General features: G+C 39.3%; 1 protein-coding gene across 1 annotated transcript in view; it reads left to right on the top strand.

Annotated features, from left to right (window-relative positions):
• LOC133325270 (serine-rich adhesin for platelets) overlaps nucleotides 1-20,689 on the top strand; it is a 103,289-nt gene that overhangs the window by 66,013 nt on the left and 16,587 nt on the right. Inside the window, exons 7-9 of the mRNA XM_061534061.1 lie at nucleotides 2,686-2,904; nucleotides 4,072-4,204; nucleotides 4,780-5,334. Coding sequence (XP_061390045.1) covers nucleotides 2,686-2,904; nucleotides 4,072-4,204; nucleotides 4,780-5,334 — 907 coding nt within the window. The remainder of the gene's footprint in view (nucleotides 1-2,685; nucleotides 2,905-4,071; nucleotides 4,205-4,779; nucleotides 5,335-20,689) is intronic.

The raw sequence follows: 20,689 nt of genomic DNA, 5'->3' as shown, positions 1-20,689 counted from the left end.
AGTTATCCTCCAACGCCTCTTCTATAGCATAAAAATCTTCTCCTATAGCTTTTAAGACCTATACTATGGCACAGATGACCTCATCTATAGCATAAAAGGCCTATGATATATCATAAAAGACCTCTTCAATAGCCTGGAAGACCTCTACTATAGCCTATAAGACATCTTCAATAGCCTAGAAGACCTCTTCTGTAGCCTAGAAGACCTTTTCTATATTCAAGAATACCTCTTCTATAGCCAGAAGGGCTCTTTTATACTGTAGAACATTTCTTTTATATCTTAGTTGACCTCTTCTATAGTAAAAAAAAACCCCGTCTATAGGATAAAAGACCTCCTCCATAGACTAGACGACCACTTCTATAGCCTATAAGATTTCTTCTATAGCCTATAAGACCTCTTCAATGGCATATGATGAATGACATAGAAAACCCTTTCTATTGCTTAGAATACCTCTTAAAAGCAATAGAATACCTATTCAATAGCCTAGATGGCCTCATTTGTGTCGCATGTGTCTTCTATATCCGAGAAGCCCTCTTCAATAGCCTTGAATACATCTTCTATAGCCTAAAAACCCTCTTCAGTTGATTGAAGACCTCATCTAGAGCCCAGAAGACCTCTTCTATAGCCTCGAAGATCTCATCTACAGCATATAAGACATTTTTATAGCCTAGAATACTTCTTCTATACCATAGAGGACCTCTTCTATAGCGTAGAAGACTTCTTTTATAGTCTAGAATATCATTCATTAGCCTAGAAACCTTTGAGGCATATATATAACTATAGGACTTAAAGAGCCCGTCTAATATATTATACAGCTTTTAAACATCACATATATCGTAGAAGACCTCTTCTATAGGCAGAAAAGCTCTTCTATAGCGTATAACAACTCTTCTAAAGATTAGTCGAACTCTTCTATTGCATAAAAGACATAATCTATAGCATATGAGACCTAGAAGACCAGCGCCATGGCCTAAAACATCCTTCAATAGCCTAGAATATCCTTCATTAGCCTAGAAACCATCTTCTGTAGCCTACAATACCTCTTCTGCAGAACCGAAGAGCTCTTCTATATCCTCGAACACCTCTTCTATAGCAAATATACAAAAAAAAACTCGATTAATTTAATAGTCGAAATTCGTCTTACGTATCCCTACTCATAGTACCCTGGCGCCTAGTCATCAAGGGGGAGATTTGTAAAATCGAATTTCTCGTTTCATAATATTGCAATTATGTATTTCTAAGGTTTATGGTTGTTGTCTGTACTATGTATTGTATTGGTGGTTTTCCCTTCCACCCTGGAAACCCCCTCAACTTACAAAACCAAATTGTATTTTTAGAATTTCTTTTTGAAAACAGCTGACCTCAAATTTCCGATTTTTCCCTTCTGGGTTTTGACCTGTTCTCTATTTGCCGGGAGGGAGAGAAGAATTTAAACAACTTGTTGATTTCTTCAAACATATCGGTCGGTATACAACCGGCACCGCTTTGAGCTTAAAATAATAAAATAAATGTGTGGCATTTTGACGCCAAGTTTGTGGGGGTGCCACCCACCTTTTGGCCTCGCGGTTTGTTGTTTGTTGTCTTTCGGGGGTATTCTATGATTCTTCGGAACATGATTTCGACATAAGGGTTGTAGGCATGACAAAAACAACGAAATGTATTTCGTTAGGTTATTCATTGAGCACTTTTGAGGCTTCGTACCGGACATGGAACAGTTTAGTTTTCCCCCTTCTTTTCATTCTGAAAATCCAATAGAATGTTAAATAGAAAACGCATTTTTGTCCAGTTGTCCAACAGCTACTAAAGCGTAAAGACGTCGTTATAAATTTCGCGAATCGAAAATAAAAAGCCAAAGAAGTGATAGAAAATTGCACCAGCTAATTGGATCAGCGCTCTTATTAGCTGGGTGAAAATTCCCACTCCACGGAAAGGGAGATTTTAAGCAAACCCCTAAAAAGGATTATACATTTCCCGAAAAAATCAAAGTGTTTGAAAGTTCGATTTCGAATTGAAAGTGTTAAAACCAAAAAAGCAAGTAATGGATCAAGAAGAAGCTAATCAAAATGTAAATTTCAAAATCGGTTATTAAAAAAGAAAATAAATTAAAAATTAAAACTAAAAATTAAAAAATCTAACTTCTAAAATTATGTAACGAAATTAACGCCTGATATTTTAATGAGCAAAAATTATGAACATCTTCGACATTGTATGGGTCGTTCGTTGTACAAATTACAACCTCCAAACCTACTGGGCAATGGAATAACCAAAAGGAATCCCTATCGATGACAGCGGCTTAAACAAACAACAACAGAAACGAAACAAAAATCAATATTTCCGGCGACAGTTTGACGCTTACGCACAATTTTTTATTTTGTTGTGTCACACCGAACTTAACGAAACTTAGCCATTCAGCCACCCACCTGTCGGCGACTTAACTTTCGTTAAGTTCCCTGACCTGGGCAACAAACCACCCTCACACCACATGCTTTTTGCGAACAGCTTAACACACCAGCAGTCAATATGTGTTAAGTGGTGTGCAGGTGTATTGGTTGTCTGGTCCCTGTCTGCTTTCCATTATTTATTTTTTTTATTCTTTCAAAGTCAAGGCCGTAAACTGATTATCTAAACAACAATTTATCTTTTATGTTTTCTCTCTTTCTCCCTCTTTTTTTGCTCTATTTTTAGATTGTCGACAAACAATCGAACAATAATCGCAACATGACCGAAAGTTCACCCAATTTGACACGCGTAATGGCTGATGGCGCCGAAGATGTTACCGATATGGTCGACGGCTCTGGCGATATGGATCAAAATTATAACATGGAAAATCAATCGATAACTTCGGGTAGTTCGGTGGAGCCTCGAAGTGATTTAAGCTATACGGATACTGAACCTAATGTTACGGTAAGTGATTATGGACACCTTTTTTGAATTTTTATTAGGGAAAAGTAACCCGAAGGATTTAATATCGAACGAAAGACTGTAACATAAAAATACGACTCAAAAATACGCCCCTGCGTACGTCCCTGGTTCTGACGTGTACCAATGAACAATTGAACTAAAAGAAACTATGGCACTAAATGAATGACCTAGTTTGTTTTGCGGAGCTAGCCAATAAAAATCTAACCGCTTCAGGAACGATATTGTCCAACACCAGATGTTACCTATAACATTGAAATATCGTTCGGTTCATGCCAGGCATTTTTGCAAGTGTTTTAGGTTGTATGTGGCATCGGATAAGGTTATAAAATTGAACAAAATATCGCCACGAGAAAATACCTCAGGATATTTCCAGATTACCTCAAAAAGTCATTGCTGGTGACGAAGCATGTGAATCTGTGACGTTGAAACCAAAGTCAAGACCCAAGAAAAACACGTCAGGTTCGGCCAAATGTGAAGGCTCTCTGTTTTCTTCGACTCCAATGGCTTGTGGGGTTCATAAGGAATACTATATTGAAATTATGTGCCGTTTGCGCAAGGCAATACGTCAGAAATGCACAGAATTGAGAACTTTTTACCAGCTCATTAATGCTGGAGGGTTTTGACCAAAAACAAAACGATAACCTTCCTCAACCATGTATTCACCGAAAATATCGTCCTCTTACCAAAACTGAAGAAAGGAAAGCATTTTTCTACGCTTAAGAAGATAAAAAAGAAAAGGCAAATTGGACCTGTTGGCCATACCAAAAGGAGGGTATCAGAAGTGTTTCGATGATTAAAACCAATCAGGACCATCGTACTATTTTAATATTTTTGAAGGACTATCATAGGGACTATCATATAAGGGATTAGCGATGATTTGATTTAGAATATTTTTTTCAGGGACTACACCTTAAGCGTGGATTTGCTTAGCATATCTCATGCATCCGTTTTTTAAGAATATTTGTTCAAGGGATACCAAAAAGGGTCTATCTAAAGCGGGAATATTTTTGGAAGGACTATAAAATGCATGGATCTGTTAAGTATATTTTCTGTAGGCCTATAGCACCCGTGAGAATAATATCTAATCATAAAAATAAACTTTTTTGAAGGACTATATATTTATCTTATTATTTTCTATTTTCTTTCCAGACTACTGAAGAAAAATCTCCTGAATTGTTGTTGAATGCTGGCCGTGAATCTGTTATGAGTGATTATTTGGCAACTCATATGGTACCATTACCAGATCTATCTGTCGTAGCAACGGAATCTGAGATGGAAGATGGTGAGTATTATTAAAAAATCTATTCAAAATCTTTTCTTTTTTCTTCCTATATCATATCACCCCCCCTTGAGAGCATAAGATGATTGATCGGTCCGCTGTAACTTGACCTAAGTGTTGGGTCTGTCATCTATCTTTGTCTAGAAACAAAACCTCCTTCAATTCTGTACAGTGGTTAGGATCCTTGCTTAATTAGTGTTGTTATTTTCTTTTGGATGGCGCTATCTCCTAATATTCCTATTTTATGTTATACACAGGTATTGATAGCGAGGTTGGATATTAAAATGTCAGGGGATTAGGAATTTAATTTATAAGGGGATATAAGCCTCTATTTTACTTTTAATATCATGTTGTATTTTTTATTCGCATTAATTTTTTTATTTCATTTTACTCTTAAATTTTACCGCAATTTAACTTCAACATCAGGATTTTTTTCTTTTTATTTCATTTTACCTTAAAAATATTTAAATATATTATGGCTTTATTTTCATTTTCTTCTTGCCTTCGTTTGAATATTATTTATGTATAAATGATTCATTTTCTATATAATTTCTTTTTATTCCTATTTAATTCTTCAGATTACATGTCTGTGACTTCAAGTGCTGTCGGTGACAGCGCCTGGGAGAATAATTGGCTATTCAAAAAGAAGAAACCCTCTCTGGCTGGAGGTTCAATTTCAACATCAAGCGTCGGTATGTTGGTACCTGATCCCAAGGAGGATGTTCGTGCCCAAATCGGTGATAAAACGGCAGATGAAATTAGTGATCTATCCGAACTGGGTTCCGACACAGATGATTCGTCAATGGATTTGTTACGTGCCAATTTGGATCCAGTCAATAATCGTTTATTCAATAAACATTTGATTGGTGGACAAAATAGTAAAATGGTTTTAGATGAATTGATCGAGCGCAGCAGTATGATTTCAAATACTCTGCCATTGGATCAGGAGGAACCATATGCCGAGACACGCAATGTTGATGTGGATGCTCCCAGTAAAAATGAAGCCATAAACACAAATGTTAACCAGCAAAATAATAACAACAATAATAACAAGGAAGATCAAAAGAATTTAGAGGTTCTAAATCCACCAACGGGCTTTGAGGATGACAGTAGCAGCAGCAATCCCTTGGCAGGTATGTCAAAGACTTTTCTTTTTTAATCCCACTTGTGCCTAGTTTTAGAAAATTTATTATTTTTTTATAATCACCTATCAAACAAGTCACATCAACGAAACAATCCTCCTCCCTGGTAAAACTTTTTTTATAGATGAAATGCTAGTCTAAACATCGTTTGTTCTCCTCCATTGTTGTTAGATTTTCTCTTCAGTTATTTTTTGTAAGGTAAATATTTTGCTTTGTTTCCCTTGTACGTCTTGAAAAGAAAATTTCCCAAAATATAAAAGAATTCTATGCATGAGTTTTGGGCTGACAATTTCGTCTCTTCTCCTTTCGCGACATATGCCACTTTTCGCCGATATTTTATAACAGGTGATGATAGTTCCGACACAGAAGGTTGTACCGGTTTTAGCACAGTTGAGGTGGTAGACCCCTCCGAACGTATACCTTCTGTTGTTGAAATTCTGGCAGCCATGGCTTTGGGGCCAATGTTGGCTGTACCGGCTGCCGACGAACCAACAGCTTTAACAGCAGCCGAACTAATTACAATGAATGAATTGAAAAATTTAGCATTAGCCGAAATTAAGGCACGCTCACATGAAATGTATCCACATAGTTTGGGTGTAATACCGGAAGAATTGACGGAATTTGATTTGAAAAATTTCCCAACTCCCGATGAATTGCTAGAAGAACAGGAGGAGCAAAAACAATCGAATGAAAAAAGTGTGGTGGTATTGGAAACGATTGTTGAAACTCCAGATTTGCATGAGAAAATGGAGGATAATTCTGGTGATGATTCAACTGAAAATACTTTGATAACAGAAGAGGATGTAGAAAACAAATCCAAGGAGATTCTGGTAGAAAATATGTCCAATAAAGGCGAAGAATCTAAGGAAAATGATTCGGCATCGAAAGTGGAGGAAGTGCCTAAGTTGGACGAATCTACGGAAAGTGTTTCGGAATCGAAAGCTGAAGAAGTGCCTCCTAAGGTGGATGAATCTACGGAAAAAAATTCGGAATCGAAGGGGGCTGATGTAGAATCTAAAGATGTTAAGGTTTCAGAACCACAAGGTCTCAACGAAGAAAATGTGAAAATATGTGAAACGAAAACAGATGGTACAAGGTAACGAAAACGTGAAGGAAGAATTTGTGAAGGCATGTGAACCTGATGTAGTGGAAACCACTACTGAAGTGGCTGTGGAAATCAAAGAAGTGCAACAGGCAAATGCTGACACAAATTCTGCTAAGGAACCAGAAGAAACAGTCCAGAAGGAGGAAACCACAGAAATAGGAAAGGATACCAAAGAATCTACGGTTGAAATAAATGACGAAGTTGCTGTCCCACAAAACGAATTGTCGGAGGTAAAAGTCTCACAAGATGAAAAGTCGAAAATAGAAAAATGTGTAACCGAAGAAACATGTTCTGTTCAGCAGGAAGAATTATTGGAATCTAAAGTTTCAAAAGATGAAAAGTTAGACAAAGAAGCTAAAGTTGGAGACGAGTCACAAATTGCCGAATTGTCGGACAAACACGGAGATGAAGTTATAAAATTATCTGAACCTTCAAAGACGGAGGCAAAAACTGAAGAAGCTAAGCCATTGAAAGCTGAAAGTAACGAAAAACCAGCAGACATTCCTCCACCCGAGGAGAGAGCTATAGAAACAAAGGCAGATGAGACCACATCGTCAGATGTTCCAACATTGGAAACATTAGCAAAATTGGCAGCTGGTACTGCAGAGGATTCTTCAAAAGTTGAAGAAACGGCGATTCCTGTAGAACAAGTTACTCAATCAACTGAAGATCCTAATATTTCAGCAAAGGACTCGGATAAAGAACCACCACAAGAAGGAGCAAAGGCAAACGAAGCGGAAAATTCTGTAGAAAGTCAGACTAAAGAGACTGAAGCAATTCCCTTAGCAATTGAGAAAGATGTTGAATCGAACGTTGATCAAAATGTACCTTCAGAGGTTCGGGAGGAAGAAACACCAGTGCCTGAGAAAACGCCAGAACCAGTAGAGAAATTAGAGGATACTGATTTACAAACATTGACAGAACTTCCAACCATTGAGTTCCACATTCAGACCATGCCCTTGAATCCTTTGAAAAAGGAAAATAAAGTTGAGGTTGTAGTTTGTGAAACTAAGACTGATGAAGAAAGTGGTGAAGCTGTAGCACCTGCTGAATCCAAAAAAGAAGCGTCTGAACCTCCTGTGAAGGAGAGTTATGAACCACCAACATTGGTCGAAACCACAATAGAAACTTCTGAAAATCCAAAACTGGAATCTGATGTGTCCAATCCATGTGAACCGAATAAAGAGGTAAACAAGGAATCAATCTCCGTTGCAGAAGGTGAACTAACCACTCCAGCTAGCGAAGAAAAAGTTGCGGAATCGAAAGCTGAGGAAGCGATAAAAGTAGAAGAATCTGTGGAAATTGTTACGGATATAAAAGAGACGGAAGTATCTAAAATAGAAACTGAAGATGCAGAAGTTGTGGAATCCCAAGCCCCAGAACCAGAAAAAGTTTCCTCTGTTCAAGAGGAATCTCTAAAATCAAATGTGGAAACTCCAGAAAATAAAAGCGAAAGCGAACCACAAAATGATATTTCGGAGCCTGAAACAGTACCTGAAGCAGAAACATCTCCGCCGACAGCTGAACTCAAAACAGAAGACAAAGTTGAAGTCGCTGAACAGGAACCTCAAAAATCTGCTGTAGAAGAAGTAACGGTTTCTAATGTTGTATCTGATGATGAACCTCAAAATGCCAATCAATCAACCACAATTGCATCCACCAACGAATTGGAACCGCAAAAATGTCCTGAAGAGAAAGCAGGAGACGAAACTGAGAAATCTAGTGAAGTAAATGTTGAAGTTCAGAAGACAACTGTGGAAGAATTACCTCAAATGGTAGTTGAATCTGAAGTAGCAACTGAAGAAGCTGAGAACAAAACTGGACTAGAAAATATAACGGATGAAGTACCCGTAATAAAAACTGTAGCTTCGGAGGATGTAGTACCTCAAGTTGTAGAGGAACCTCAAAAAGAGGCAAAAATTGGTGAATTAGAAACAGAAGTTGAATCTCAAAAACCAAAGGAAAGTGATGTATCATCGACGAAAATCGAATCATCCTCCACTGATATTGAAACACCAAATGATGTTGCTCCGGAACTACCCGTAGCAGAACCTAAGAAAACATTGCAAATTGAATCTTCTTCGAATATAGAAACTGAAGCTGCAGTTGAAACTCAAGAAACTACAGAATCAGAAAATGTTACTGTGACTGAATCTCAAATCACTGCGGAAAATGTAGAATCTTCTTCAGAAGCTCTTTCTGAAGTAGTAGATAAAACTGATGTTGAAACCCAAGACGTATCAACGAAAAATGAAAACACCACTGTTGACGCCCCAAAAGCAATAGTAAAAGAAATTTCTATAGTTGAGAACGTATCCGGAGAAACTCCCGCAAATGAAACTTTAGCAGCCCAAGTAGAAGCTGCTAAAGCCGAAGAAGCAGAGGCAACATCTGATCCTTTGCAGAATGCTCCAAAACCTGAAATAGAACATTCTACTGCTGCAACAGAAGAAACAACGTCAGTGAGTGAAGTATCAGATGGAAATCCAGAAGTTGTTGTACAATCTGAAAGGGCAGAAAAATATGAAACGTCTGCTGCATCTGACCCTCAAATAGATGCGCCTACTGTCGAAATTGAATCGTCTAACCCTGTAGCAGAAGAAACAATAACTGCAGCCGAAATAACTGAAAAGAAAATGACAGTAGAAAAATTGGAAGCGGTCGAAGTGGAATCTTCCAACGTACAGAAAATTGAAACACCTGTTGCAGTAGATTCTCAACAAGTACAGGAAATATCTGGAGAATCACAATCAAACCAAAAGCAAGCGGATACAGTGCAACATCCTAAGGAAGAAGAAGCTGAAACAACAACTGCATCTGAGCCTCCAAAGAATGCACCAGAACCTGAAACAGAGACATCTAAAGTTGTGCTAGAAGAAACTATGTCTGTTGGAGAAGTATCTGACGAAAAACAAGCGGATGTGGTAGATTCTGAAAAAGCACAGAAAGAAGAAAGCCCTACTGAAACTATTCTTCAAAATGCTTCTCCAGCTGCTGAAGATAAATCGTCTAAAACAGTGACAGATGAAACCAAGCCTACGGTTGAGGTATCTGTAGAACCAAAAGTTGAACAAATTCCACAGGTAGAAGTAGAATCTACTAAAGTAGAGGAAGATAAAACAACTGATGCGACAGATTCCCAAAAAGATGTGCCAACGGTTGAAGTAGAAGCATCAAAGTCTGTGACAGAGGAACCAACACCTGTAGTTGAACCTGGAAGAGCTAATGCAGATGCCGTTTCATCGAATCAAACTGAAGCAGAAGCATCAACTGGAGTAGAACCTAAAAATACCACAACAGAAGATCCAACTAAAGTCGATTCTGTAACCAAAAACATTGAGACTCCAACTGAAAAATCGGCTTTAGTTGTTACAGAGGCTGAACCTCAAATAGCAGCTGTACATGAAGAAGTTACGGACCAAAAACTAGCCGCTGAAAATAATGATAATGATAACGAAGCTGAAAAAACAGTAACCGAAGAGTTATCATTAACGGATGTAGAATCAACGGAAGTATCCGTTCAAAAAGAAGAAGACACTCTGAATGAAAAGGTGATAGATACGGCTGTGCCCGAAACAGAAGAAGCTCCTACATCTGATGTGAAACCACAAAAAACTGATACCGAGAGTACACCCGAAGTTAAAAGCGAGAAATTATCAGAAAACGTGACATCTGTGGCAGAAATTGAACCTCCAAAACTAGTGAGTGAAGAAGTTTCCGCAACTGAAAAAGAGTCTCCAGAAGCCAAAGATAAATCAGAAGTTTCAGCGAAAGAAGAAGTGTCCGCAATAGAGGTTCAAGTTCAATCAATTGTCGAAAAATCTGAACCTAAAACAGAAGATTCTAATGAATCTGACACTACATCCAATAAACCCGAAGAAAAAGAGCCTGAGCCTAATGTCAGCGAAGCAAAGATTGACAAAGTAGCAGAAGCGGAACCCCAGACTACAGCGGAAGCTAACGGAACTACTGCAGAAGTTGAACCACAAAACCCAGCGGCTGAAAAAGTACCAGCAATTGAATCAGAACCCCAAAAAGTAGCAGAAGTTATAGCGACCGAAGCTGAAGCGAAAATATGTGAGTCCAATGTAAGCCAAACTGCGGAGACACAAACCCAAAAATCAACGGTTGAAAACATATCTGAAGAAGCAAAAGATTCTCAAAAATGTGAAACTACAACCGATAATTCCGAAGTCAAAGAATGCGAAACCGAAACACAAATACCACCTGCATCTAGCATTGCAGAAAAAGATCCTCAACCACCTGAAACTACAGCCGATAATACAGAAGGCAAAGTGTGCGAAGTTAAAACTGAAGCCGATACTCAAATACCCGAGAAGGGGGAAAGCTCAGAAACTACAGAATCAGAATCTACGTCATGTGAGTCAAAAGTTGACAACAAAGTAGCTGAACTTGATCCACAATTAACAGAAACTGTTGCAACCTCTGAAATTGAATCGGATACCCAGAAACCATCCTTAGAAGGCAAAAAAGTTTCCGAGATAGAATCTTCAAATGCTCAGGTTGCTGAAGATTCTATAGTGTCAGAACCTCCCGTATGTGATAAAGAAACCGCAATTAAATCGGATTCCACATTATCCGACGATATTGAAGAACCTTCTACTACTATACCAGATGTTCCAAAAGAATCGGAAATTCCAACAGGAAATTCTGCTGATGCTGAACCAAATTTGGTAAAGGAGCAAATTGCAACTCCCAATGAACAGGAAATCATTTCCTCTTCATCAACCACAGCACCATATAATACCATAATTTCCGAAGAACCAAAAATACTTAGTCAGGAAAAGCCTCCCGAAGTTGAAGAAGACGTTGTTAAGGAGAAAACTGAGGTTTCTAAAGAAGGCGAAGCTGTTTTGCCTGCAGAAACATCAGCAATGAATATCACAAGTTCCGAAGAACCAACTGCACTTCCTGAAGAAAAGTCCTCTGATAAATCTGTACCTACTGAATCTCCTGCTAAAGAATCAACAGGTGACACTACTACAACTCAAGAAGTAACATTGAGCCCAACTACACTCCCGGTTACAGACAATTTATCTCCAGACGTGGAAAATAAAGAAAAAGGAGATGAGCCCTTGAAAAAAGAAACACAACCAAATGTATCTGATGATATAGCTGAAGGTTCTGCAGATGAACCTTCAACCGATAATAATAAAGAAGCTAATTCTGTGGCTGGTCCAACAGAAATTGCTGCAGCAAATATGGAATCTAAAGACCATTCCGTTGCATCTCAAACGGACGCAGAATATGTACCTTCTTCAGAAAAACCGGATAAAACCTCGGAAGATCGACAGGATTCATCGGACATACCACCATCACAAGTTCCTTCGAAAACTATTTCACACCAAGCTTCGTTAGATAAATCAACAAATACTGAAGATCAGCCGTCTGAAGGAAGTGAACTCCCAACCGTTGTAGAAGCGGAGGAAGATGTAAAAGAGAAGGAACTATTAGAAGTTCCCACTGAGGAAACACCAACAACTGAAATAGTAGAGAAGAAATTACCTTCAGAATCTGGGGAGGATACAAAAGATAATGTCATAGTCGAGAAGACAAAAGAATCCAATGAACAAGAACCATCTGCCGAGACAAAGGAATCAGAAGAAAAGACTTCTACTACCTCTGAATCGGAGGAAATACCAGGAGATAAGAATACGATTGTGGAAATTTTAGAAGTCCAATCTGCTCCAGAAGTTAATAATCCAATGGATCCAAAACCAGTATCCGAGGCAACTTCCACGGCAGATTCTGATAATAAAGAACCGGTATCTACTGAAGTTACAAACCAACAAGAAACAGTTGCAGAGTCAACACATGAAGATGAAGATGATAATAAAGAACCGATTTCTACTGAAGTTACAAGCCAACAAGAAACTGTTGTAGAGTCAACACATGAAGATGTGGAAAATCCTATCGTGGTATCTAAAGAAACTTTAAACCCTTCAAAAACCAATCCCGTAGAATCGAATCCAATTACTGTTACTAAGGAGCCGATCGAAGAAAAACCTGCAAAATCTGAGGTACTCACAACCTCAGAACCCACTCCCACGGAAGCAAATACAATACCAGCTCCTCTGGAGACATTCGAAGCAATACCTGAAGCATCGGAGGCAGTCTCAACATCTGTAAAAGATGATTCTGTGAAAACAGTTGAAGAAATCCCGGCCGTTTTGGTGGGAGTAAAAGAAGAAAATGTTACTCTAGTTGAGGAAACTTCAAAAGAATTAACCTCGGAGAAACCAGTCGAAGATGTTCACACTGAAACAGAGACCATACCAAATCAAACTGATGCCAATAATAATCCAGGCATAGAACCAGCTTCTGTTGAAGTATCCGAGCAAACAACTGAAACATCTTCAATTGAGAATAATCCAATTGAAACAGGGTCCACCTCAAGTCAAGTGGTAGAATCCACTTCTCCATCTGTTGGAGTTTCTTCGGAAACGCTTGAACCAGCTCCAATTGTAACAGAGTCCACTCCAAGTCCAGTTAAAGAATCCCCATCACCTGAGGTGTCTGAGAAAACAGACGAAGTAATTCCAACTGAAAAGGAGGAATGCTTGAAAGATTTTAAACTGCCTTCAGAAGCAGAGTCTAAAGAAATAGTAGCGGAAGTTTCAAAATTATCAGGGGCCGACTCAAATGAAAATACTTCTGAGAATATTGTAGATGAATTCTCAGCTGTTCCTGAAGTCACCCCTGTAGAAACTATTTCAGTGGATGTGGCTAAGGATACAGTTAAAGGTAGTCCGCCTCCATCCGAAATCGATCCAATTGCAGTTGAAGAAACAACTTCTTCAAAAGTAGAGAAAGCGAATATTAAGGATACTCTTGTTTTATCAGAGGCAGCTTCAGCAGATCCTAAGAAATCAATAGACGAAAAAGAACCTCCAGCCGAGAAGGATCTCTGTACAGAAACTATATCCAAGGAAACTAATGAAGAAATTTCACAAGTCACATCAACAGAACCAAACTCAGTGACAACATCTGAACAGCCAGTCGGTTCCATGGAATCTGATAAACCAGAACATACTGTAGCGGAATCAACTGAGAAAGAGAAGGAGACTACAGAAGTATCTGAAGCAACCGCTGAAATGAGTTCTCCGTCAGAAGTAGTATCAACAGAACCAATATCGGTCGAATTACCTGAGAAAGCTTCAAATGATGAGAAACCAATAACCGAACCGATTTCAGTAGAGAAACAAACTGAAGATATTACAGCGGAAACTTCATCAGAAGATTCAAAAGTACCTTTAGCAATAGAACAACCTGTTGAAGCACCTAAAGAATATATTCCGGAAAAGGCGATAGAATCCGAACAACCTTCTACTGTAGTACCGGAAGCAACTCTTGAGGAAGTACCAACATCTAAGGAAAGTGATAAACTTACAACAACTATTGTACCCAAATTGACCGAAGAATCGGCATTAACACCTGTCTCTAAGCCAACATTTGAGGGAAATCCAACCCCAGTTGTTGAAGATATTGTTCCCACCACAGAATCAACTTCAGAAATTACAACTTCCATTGAAATTACCAATTCTCCGGATACGGAAAATCTAAAAATATGCAAATCACCTTCTATGGATTCAGATTCTGATGCATATAAAACTCCACCCTCAGAACTACACACAGATTATCAAACACCACTGGAATCGCCTGGTAATAAGAAATCAAATGAAGACATAACCAAAATCATCATCTCATCCGAGAACAATATTGTTTCAGATTGTGGTAATGAAGAAGCAATCACAGATTCCATAAACATAGAATCTGAAGTATGTCAAGATAATGCTAATTCAGAACCACAAGTAGCTGAGTCAACAGAAACTGGTGAAGCAGTTGTTGTAAATCCTCCAGTACAAATTGAAATTAATAATAATGATCTAACCGATATTGCGCCTGATGAAAATGTCACATCGACGGAAGAAATCAGAACAACTGAATCGGCAGCCGATTCTTCGGAAGTAATACAGCCACAGGACGCTTCTAAGGAAACGTGTGAGGGAAATGTCACATCCACGGACGAAGTCAAAACCACTGAGAAAACAGTGGAATCTTCGGAAGCGATACAGATTCCAGATGCTTCAAAAGAAACTTCCGCAGAAGACACAGTGGTGGCAGAGCCATCTCCAAAGAATGAGGTTATTGAATCTACGATAATAGCTGTTTCAACTGAATCTGAACCTTCAGAAACCATGGAATCAAATGTTAAAGATGATTCTAAAATAGAAGTTCTTCCAGTGGCAGTCTCTGCTGAATCTGAACCTCCAGAAACCACCGGAACAAATGTTGAAGAGGCTTCTGAAGTAGAAGTTCCTCCAGTAGAATGTCTAGTATCAGAAGATGCTTCAGTATCGAAAGATCCGGCTCCAGAATCCAAATTATCAGAGAATTCGGTAGCAGATATTCCAAAGTCAGAAGTTCCAGTGTCGGAAGCTTCAGCCACAGAAGCTCTATCGTCAGAAGTTTGTGTAACTGAAGACACAATAGCTCCGGTGCCAGTAGCTCCAACACTAGAAGATCCCTCAACAGATTATGTAGCCACAGAAGCCCAATCGCCGGAAATTAATGTATCAGAATCTACGGTATTACAAGTCCTGCCACCACAAAGTTCAGATACTATTGATTCAGAAGCCGTAACCTCTGAAACTCCAGCAGAAACAAAATCCTCAGAACTTCCAATAGACGAACCTCCAACTTCTGAAGGTTCTGTACAAAAAGTTGCTACTGTAGACGCTACATCCACAAAAACTCAAGTATCAGATAATCCGTCCACTGAAACCGAAAACACGGAAGTCCAACTGTCAGCATCTGAAGCTGCATCAGCAGTAGATGCTGCACCGCAAAATGTAACGACAGAAGCTGTTGATTCCAAAGCTTTAGTATCAGAAGATTCATCCTCAGGAGTTGCAGTATCAGAAACTCCAACATCAGATGATTCTGCCTCAAAAGTTTCAGTATCGGAAATCCACCAATCAATATCAAATGAAGTTGCAAAATCAGAAGATTCAGTATCTGAGGCCTCCAATATTCCTCTGTTCGAAACTGAGGCACTAACACCTTCAGAAACTCCAGCAACAAATATTTCGGAATCTAATGTCACAAATTCAGAAGATTCTGCGAAAGAAACTACAGTCTCAGAAGCTTCATCGACAGAAATTCAAGTGACAGAATCTTCAGCATCAAACGTTTCGGGAACAGAAGAGCCAGTATCGGAAACTAAAAACTCAGAAGTCATACTAACTTCAGAGGCTCTTGTATCACAAACAGAAGTTCCGGATTTAAAACCTTCACTATCTGAAACTTCAATATCAGAAACACCAGCAACGGAAACTGAATCCTTAGTTTCAGTATCAAAATCTGTAGGACCGGAAAATACCGTATCAGAAACAACGGTAGCAAATATTCCTGCAATAGAAGCTGCAGCTCTACAAGCTAGCTCCGCAGACGTTGATGGATCAGGTTGTGAAACAACAAAAGTTTCAGAACCAGAACATCCAGCATCTGAAACATCTAAGTCTGATGATGCACCCTCAGAAGTTTCAGTATCAGAACAGCTAGCAACAGAAACGCATGTGTCCGAAATACAAACCTCAGCTTCAGAATCTGCAACCTCAGAAATAGAGACAACCGCATCAGACGTAACATCTAATGTACAAGAATCCGTTAATTTAAAATCGGAGATTTCAGAGACAACAACCTTTGAAACTATAACATCTGAAATCATTTCACCCGAAGCCCCACTATCAGAAACTGCAGTACCTGAAACATCAGCAACAGAAGTTCCAATAGCAGACACTGCCGGAACTTTGGCAGAAACAACAAATGTTCAAGCACAGGAGTTAGCCCCTTCGGAAGGTTCAATAGCAGAAATTCCAGAATTAGGACCATCCCCTGAATCTACATCAGAACAAACAAATTCGTCTGCATCACAGGTTCAAGATATTGCCGAACAAATAGCTCCTTCTGCATCAGCGATTCAAGTAAGCGACGAAGTTTCAGTAGTAAAAGAAGTGAACGATTCAACAGCACCAGCAGACGATTCACCAACGAATCAATGCAAAGCTCCCACAACCTCTCCGGACACAACTGAAGAAATTTCAGAGCAATGTGAAGTAACAGCTAAGGAATTACCTCAACAGGAAATTTCTACCCCTGCTTTACTTTCGGACGAAACAACTGAGATTTCGAAAGATAGCGAAACTGAAGAAACTCTTAAAATCGTGGTAGTTAAAGTAGCGGAACCATCTGAAGTCAAAACAGGTGAATCACCAGATCCTCTAATAACTGAAATACAAACAACACCTTCTCCAAATACCCTCGAAGATACTATTGTTCCTCCTCAGACGAATGCCTCAACAGTATCTCCCCAACCACAAGACGCAGTTTCCCCTGACAATGTAGAACAATTGAAAGTTCAACCTACAGAAATACCCCAAATAGCCACAGATGCCACACCGTCATCAACTGATCCAATAGAACCAACTCAAGAAGAGGCTATTTCCGATAATGGAACATCCGATAAACCTATTGACATACAGACAACCCCTACTCCAAATACCCTCGAAGATACTATAGCTGCTCCTCAGGCAGATATCTCGAATGTAACTCCTCAACCAGAAACCGTAGTTTCTCCTGACAATGTAAAACAATTAGAAGTTAAACCCACAATTGAGGAGAGTGAAGTCTGTACAGAGTCCCCAATTGAGACCAATACCACTCCGCCCTCAACTGATCCAATAGATTCGAGTCAAGATGACACCTCTCTACCTGCTTCCCATAACCAAACCTCTGATGAGCCTATAGAAACACCAACAACTTCTCCAAATACCATCGAAGATACTACTGTTCCTCCTCAAGCAGAAGCTTCCAATGTATCTCTCCAAACAGAATCCGCAGTTTCTCCAGATAATTCAGAACAGTTAGAAGTTAAATCTACGGAAACTGTACATGAGATGAGTGATACTGTTGTATCCTGTACAGAATCTCCAATTGACACCTCATCTGATCCAATAGAATCAAGTCAAGAAGACTCTTCTGCCAAAGCTCTATCTACTACCGATAATCAAACCTCTGATAAACCTAGTGAAATACAATCAACAACTCTTTCCCAAGTGCCTCCCCAAGAACAAGTTTCAGTTCCTCCCGAAAGTACAGAACAATTCGATACTTACGAAACTCCAGAAGAAAAGACTGAAACTGCAGAATCCTGTACAGACTCCCAAATTGACACCAATGTCACATTACCCTCAACTGCTCCAATAGATTCGAGTCAAGAAGAAACTTTAACTAAAAATCCACCTACTTCCGGTAATGAACCCTCTGAGATACCACATATATCAGTTCCTTCCGATAATGTAGCTTTAGAACTGTCAACAGATGAAAAAACTATTTCCGTAGAGAACGAAAATCCAACGCAAGAACCCGCCGAGGAACTCATTTTAAAATCTGGAGACTCTTCGGAAAATAATCCGAACGTCATGGAAACATCTTCTGGGGCTTCAGAAGCTCCATTATCAAATGTTTTGGTGAAGGAAGTTACTATGCTAGACGCTGTAGCTTCAACAGAGGTAGAAAATGTAAATATAGAAAAATCTGATGTAACCGCGTCCGAAGATTCCGCGAAAGTAACATTAATCCCAGAAACTTCATCGGCAGAAGTACAAGTGTCAGAATCATCAGCAACAAACGATTCCACATTAGAAACTGTCGCACCAATTCCTCCAGTAACAGAAGTTATTATGACAGAAGCTTCGGTATCGGAATCTCATGCCTCAATAGATACTGAAATAGAACCCTCAGAAACAACAGCAGTTCCAAAATCAGAAGCTACAATAACAGAAACAGAAGCTCCAGCGACAAAAACATCGGAAGTAGTATTAACATCAGAAGCTCCAGTGTCAACATCAAACTATACGGCATCAGAAACAGTATCATCAATTCCTCCAGCATCTGAAACTCCTACGTCATCAGAAATACCAACATCAGAGGCTCCAACACCAACAATCCCAAATTCCAAAGTTTTAGTAGCAGTTTTGGCTGAATCAGAAGCTCAGGAAGCAAAAATATCGGAAACACTCTCAGTCTCAGAAGCTCCAGCAGAAAGTTCTGCTGTTACACAGGAGAATCCTATAACTGTGCAAATTGAATGTAACACCACAGATACTTCAGATACTCCCCAAGATTCTTCTGGATTGCAGAATTCAAAAGAGCTAGATAATTTAAATACTGTAACCGATAAAAAAATTTTGGATCCACAGGCTCCACCAACGGAAAATAAGGAATCTGAAGATTCTGCGGCAACACAAGCTCCATCTCCAGACATGAAAGTATTAGATTCCCAAGCATCGGAAGCTACAGACGCTGAAGCTATAGAAATTTCTGTATCAGAATCTTCAGGACCTTCAGTTACCGATGCAAAAGCAGCTGTTGTTGAATGCACCGTGGTTCCCGAAGAAAAAAAATCAACAAAATTAGCATCCGAAGTAGCAGCATCGGAAACACAATTAGTAGCTGCAGCCTCTGACGTTCCTGCATCCGAAGGTCAGGCTGCAGAAGTTTGTATTTCCCAAACTATTATCACAGAAAGTGAAAAGTCAGAGGTTCCATCATCATCGCTAGCCATTGCCGAAGGCGAAGCGTCAGAAACTCGAACTTCAGATATGCAAGAATCTAAAGTTTCAGAAATTTCTGAAAATATCGATATTCCTCAAGAAAATACAAACACAATTCCTGGTGGCAACAATTTTATTGAAGCCCCGGATTCAAAGTCTACAGTCTCACAAGCTGCATCATCTGACGTTACTGCATCCGAGGCTCAGACTGTAGATGTTTGTATATCACAAACTATAGCCACAGAAACAGGAGAATCAGTGGTTCCACAAATACCTGTAGCCGCGACAGTGTGTGAAACATCCGAAGCACGAGCTTCCGATGTTCAAGAATCAAAACCTTCAGAAGTTCCTGAAAATATCGTTATTTTTGAAGAGAGTTCAATCACAATTCCTGATGTGTGCAATTCTATTGAAGCTCAAGAACCAAAGTCTGCAGTCTCAGAAGCTGCATCATCGGAAGATCAAGTAACAGACGTTCCTACTTCGGAAGTTCTTGCAACAGAGGTTCAAATTTCTGATGTCTCTGCACCAGAGACTACAACAACAGAGACTCCAGTATTTCCAGAAATAATTGCGGAATGCAACACGGTATCTCAGGTGAATTCCATCACAATTCATGATGCTAAAACTGTGAATGTATATATAGTACCAGAAAACGGAACAGTGAATGAACAATCTTCGGAAGTGATTGAACAATCTTCTTGTTTACAACAACCGGACACTAGTCATAAACAGATACAAGAACAACCATCAGAAGTTCTACCAAACATAGAAACTTCAACGATAACCGGCTGCACGTCAACAGAAGTAGAAATCCCAACTTCGGAAGCTTCAGCAACACATACTCCTTCATCTGAAGTCACTGTATTAAAACCGGATATTCAAAATGTATCCCAAAATGGAACCGATGTTGATGATGAGACCTCATTAAAGATAGAAACTTCTTCGGAAGTTGATGTAGAATCTACTGTTTTAACACAAGTTAGTCTTGTGCAGGTCGAAGAAAAAACATCACCAGAAGAGCGTTTAACAACAGTTCCTAAAGAACCCGCTGCAGAAGAAGTTCTTTCAATTTCTGCTCCTCAGGAGATTGTTATCAAAAGTCAGGAGGAGTGCAAAGAATCAGATGAAGTTTCAACAGAAGTTCCAGCACCGGAATCTCAAACATTACAAGTTTCAATATCGGAAACACTAACATTGGAAGGTGAAGCATCCGAATTTATACCTACAGGAACTACACCTATAGAAGTTCTAACTCCAGAAACAGAAGTAGCGGAAACTTCAGATAATGCTGTGGAAGGTGAAACACCAGAGACAGATACCCAATCGGCTCCTGGAAGTACAGAAAATGTTACCTCCTCGCAACAAAGCCCTATTGTAGTTCCGGAAGAATCTGCTACAAATGTGCCTTTGGTTTCTGGAGCTGTCGAAGTTTATACTTGTCCTGAAGAGAATTCAATTAATAACCAGGATAACGTATCAAATGCTGAAACAAAACCAGAATCCTCAGTTGTCCCGCAGGTCAAAGAAATATCAACATCAGAGGTTCCCACTCCCCTTGAAGCTGAACTTCAAAATAGTTTAACGACAATTCCTTTAGTTA

Source organism: Musca vetustissima, unplaced genomic scaffold (assembly GCF_032173495.1).
Source record: "Musca vetustissima isolate MV318-11 ecotype Yass unplaced genomic scaffold, APGP_CSIRO_Mvet_v1 utg16819, whole genome shotgun sequence".
NCBI lineage: Eukaryota > Metazoa > Arthropoda > Insecta > Diptera > Muscidae > Musca > Musca vetustissima.
This window is presented reverse-complemented; position numbering and strand designations above follow the sequence as displayed.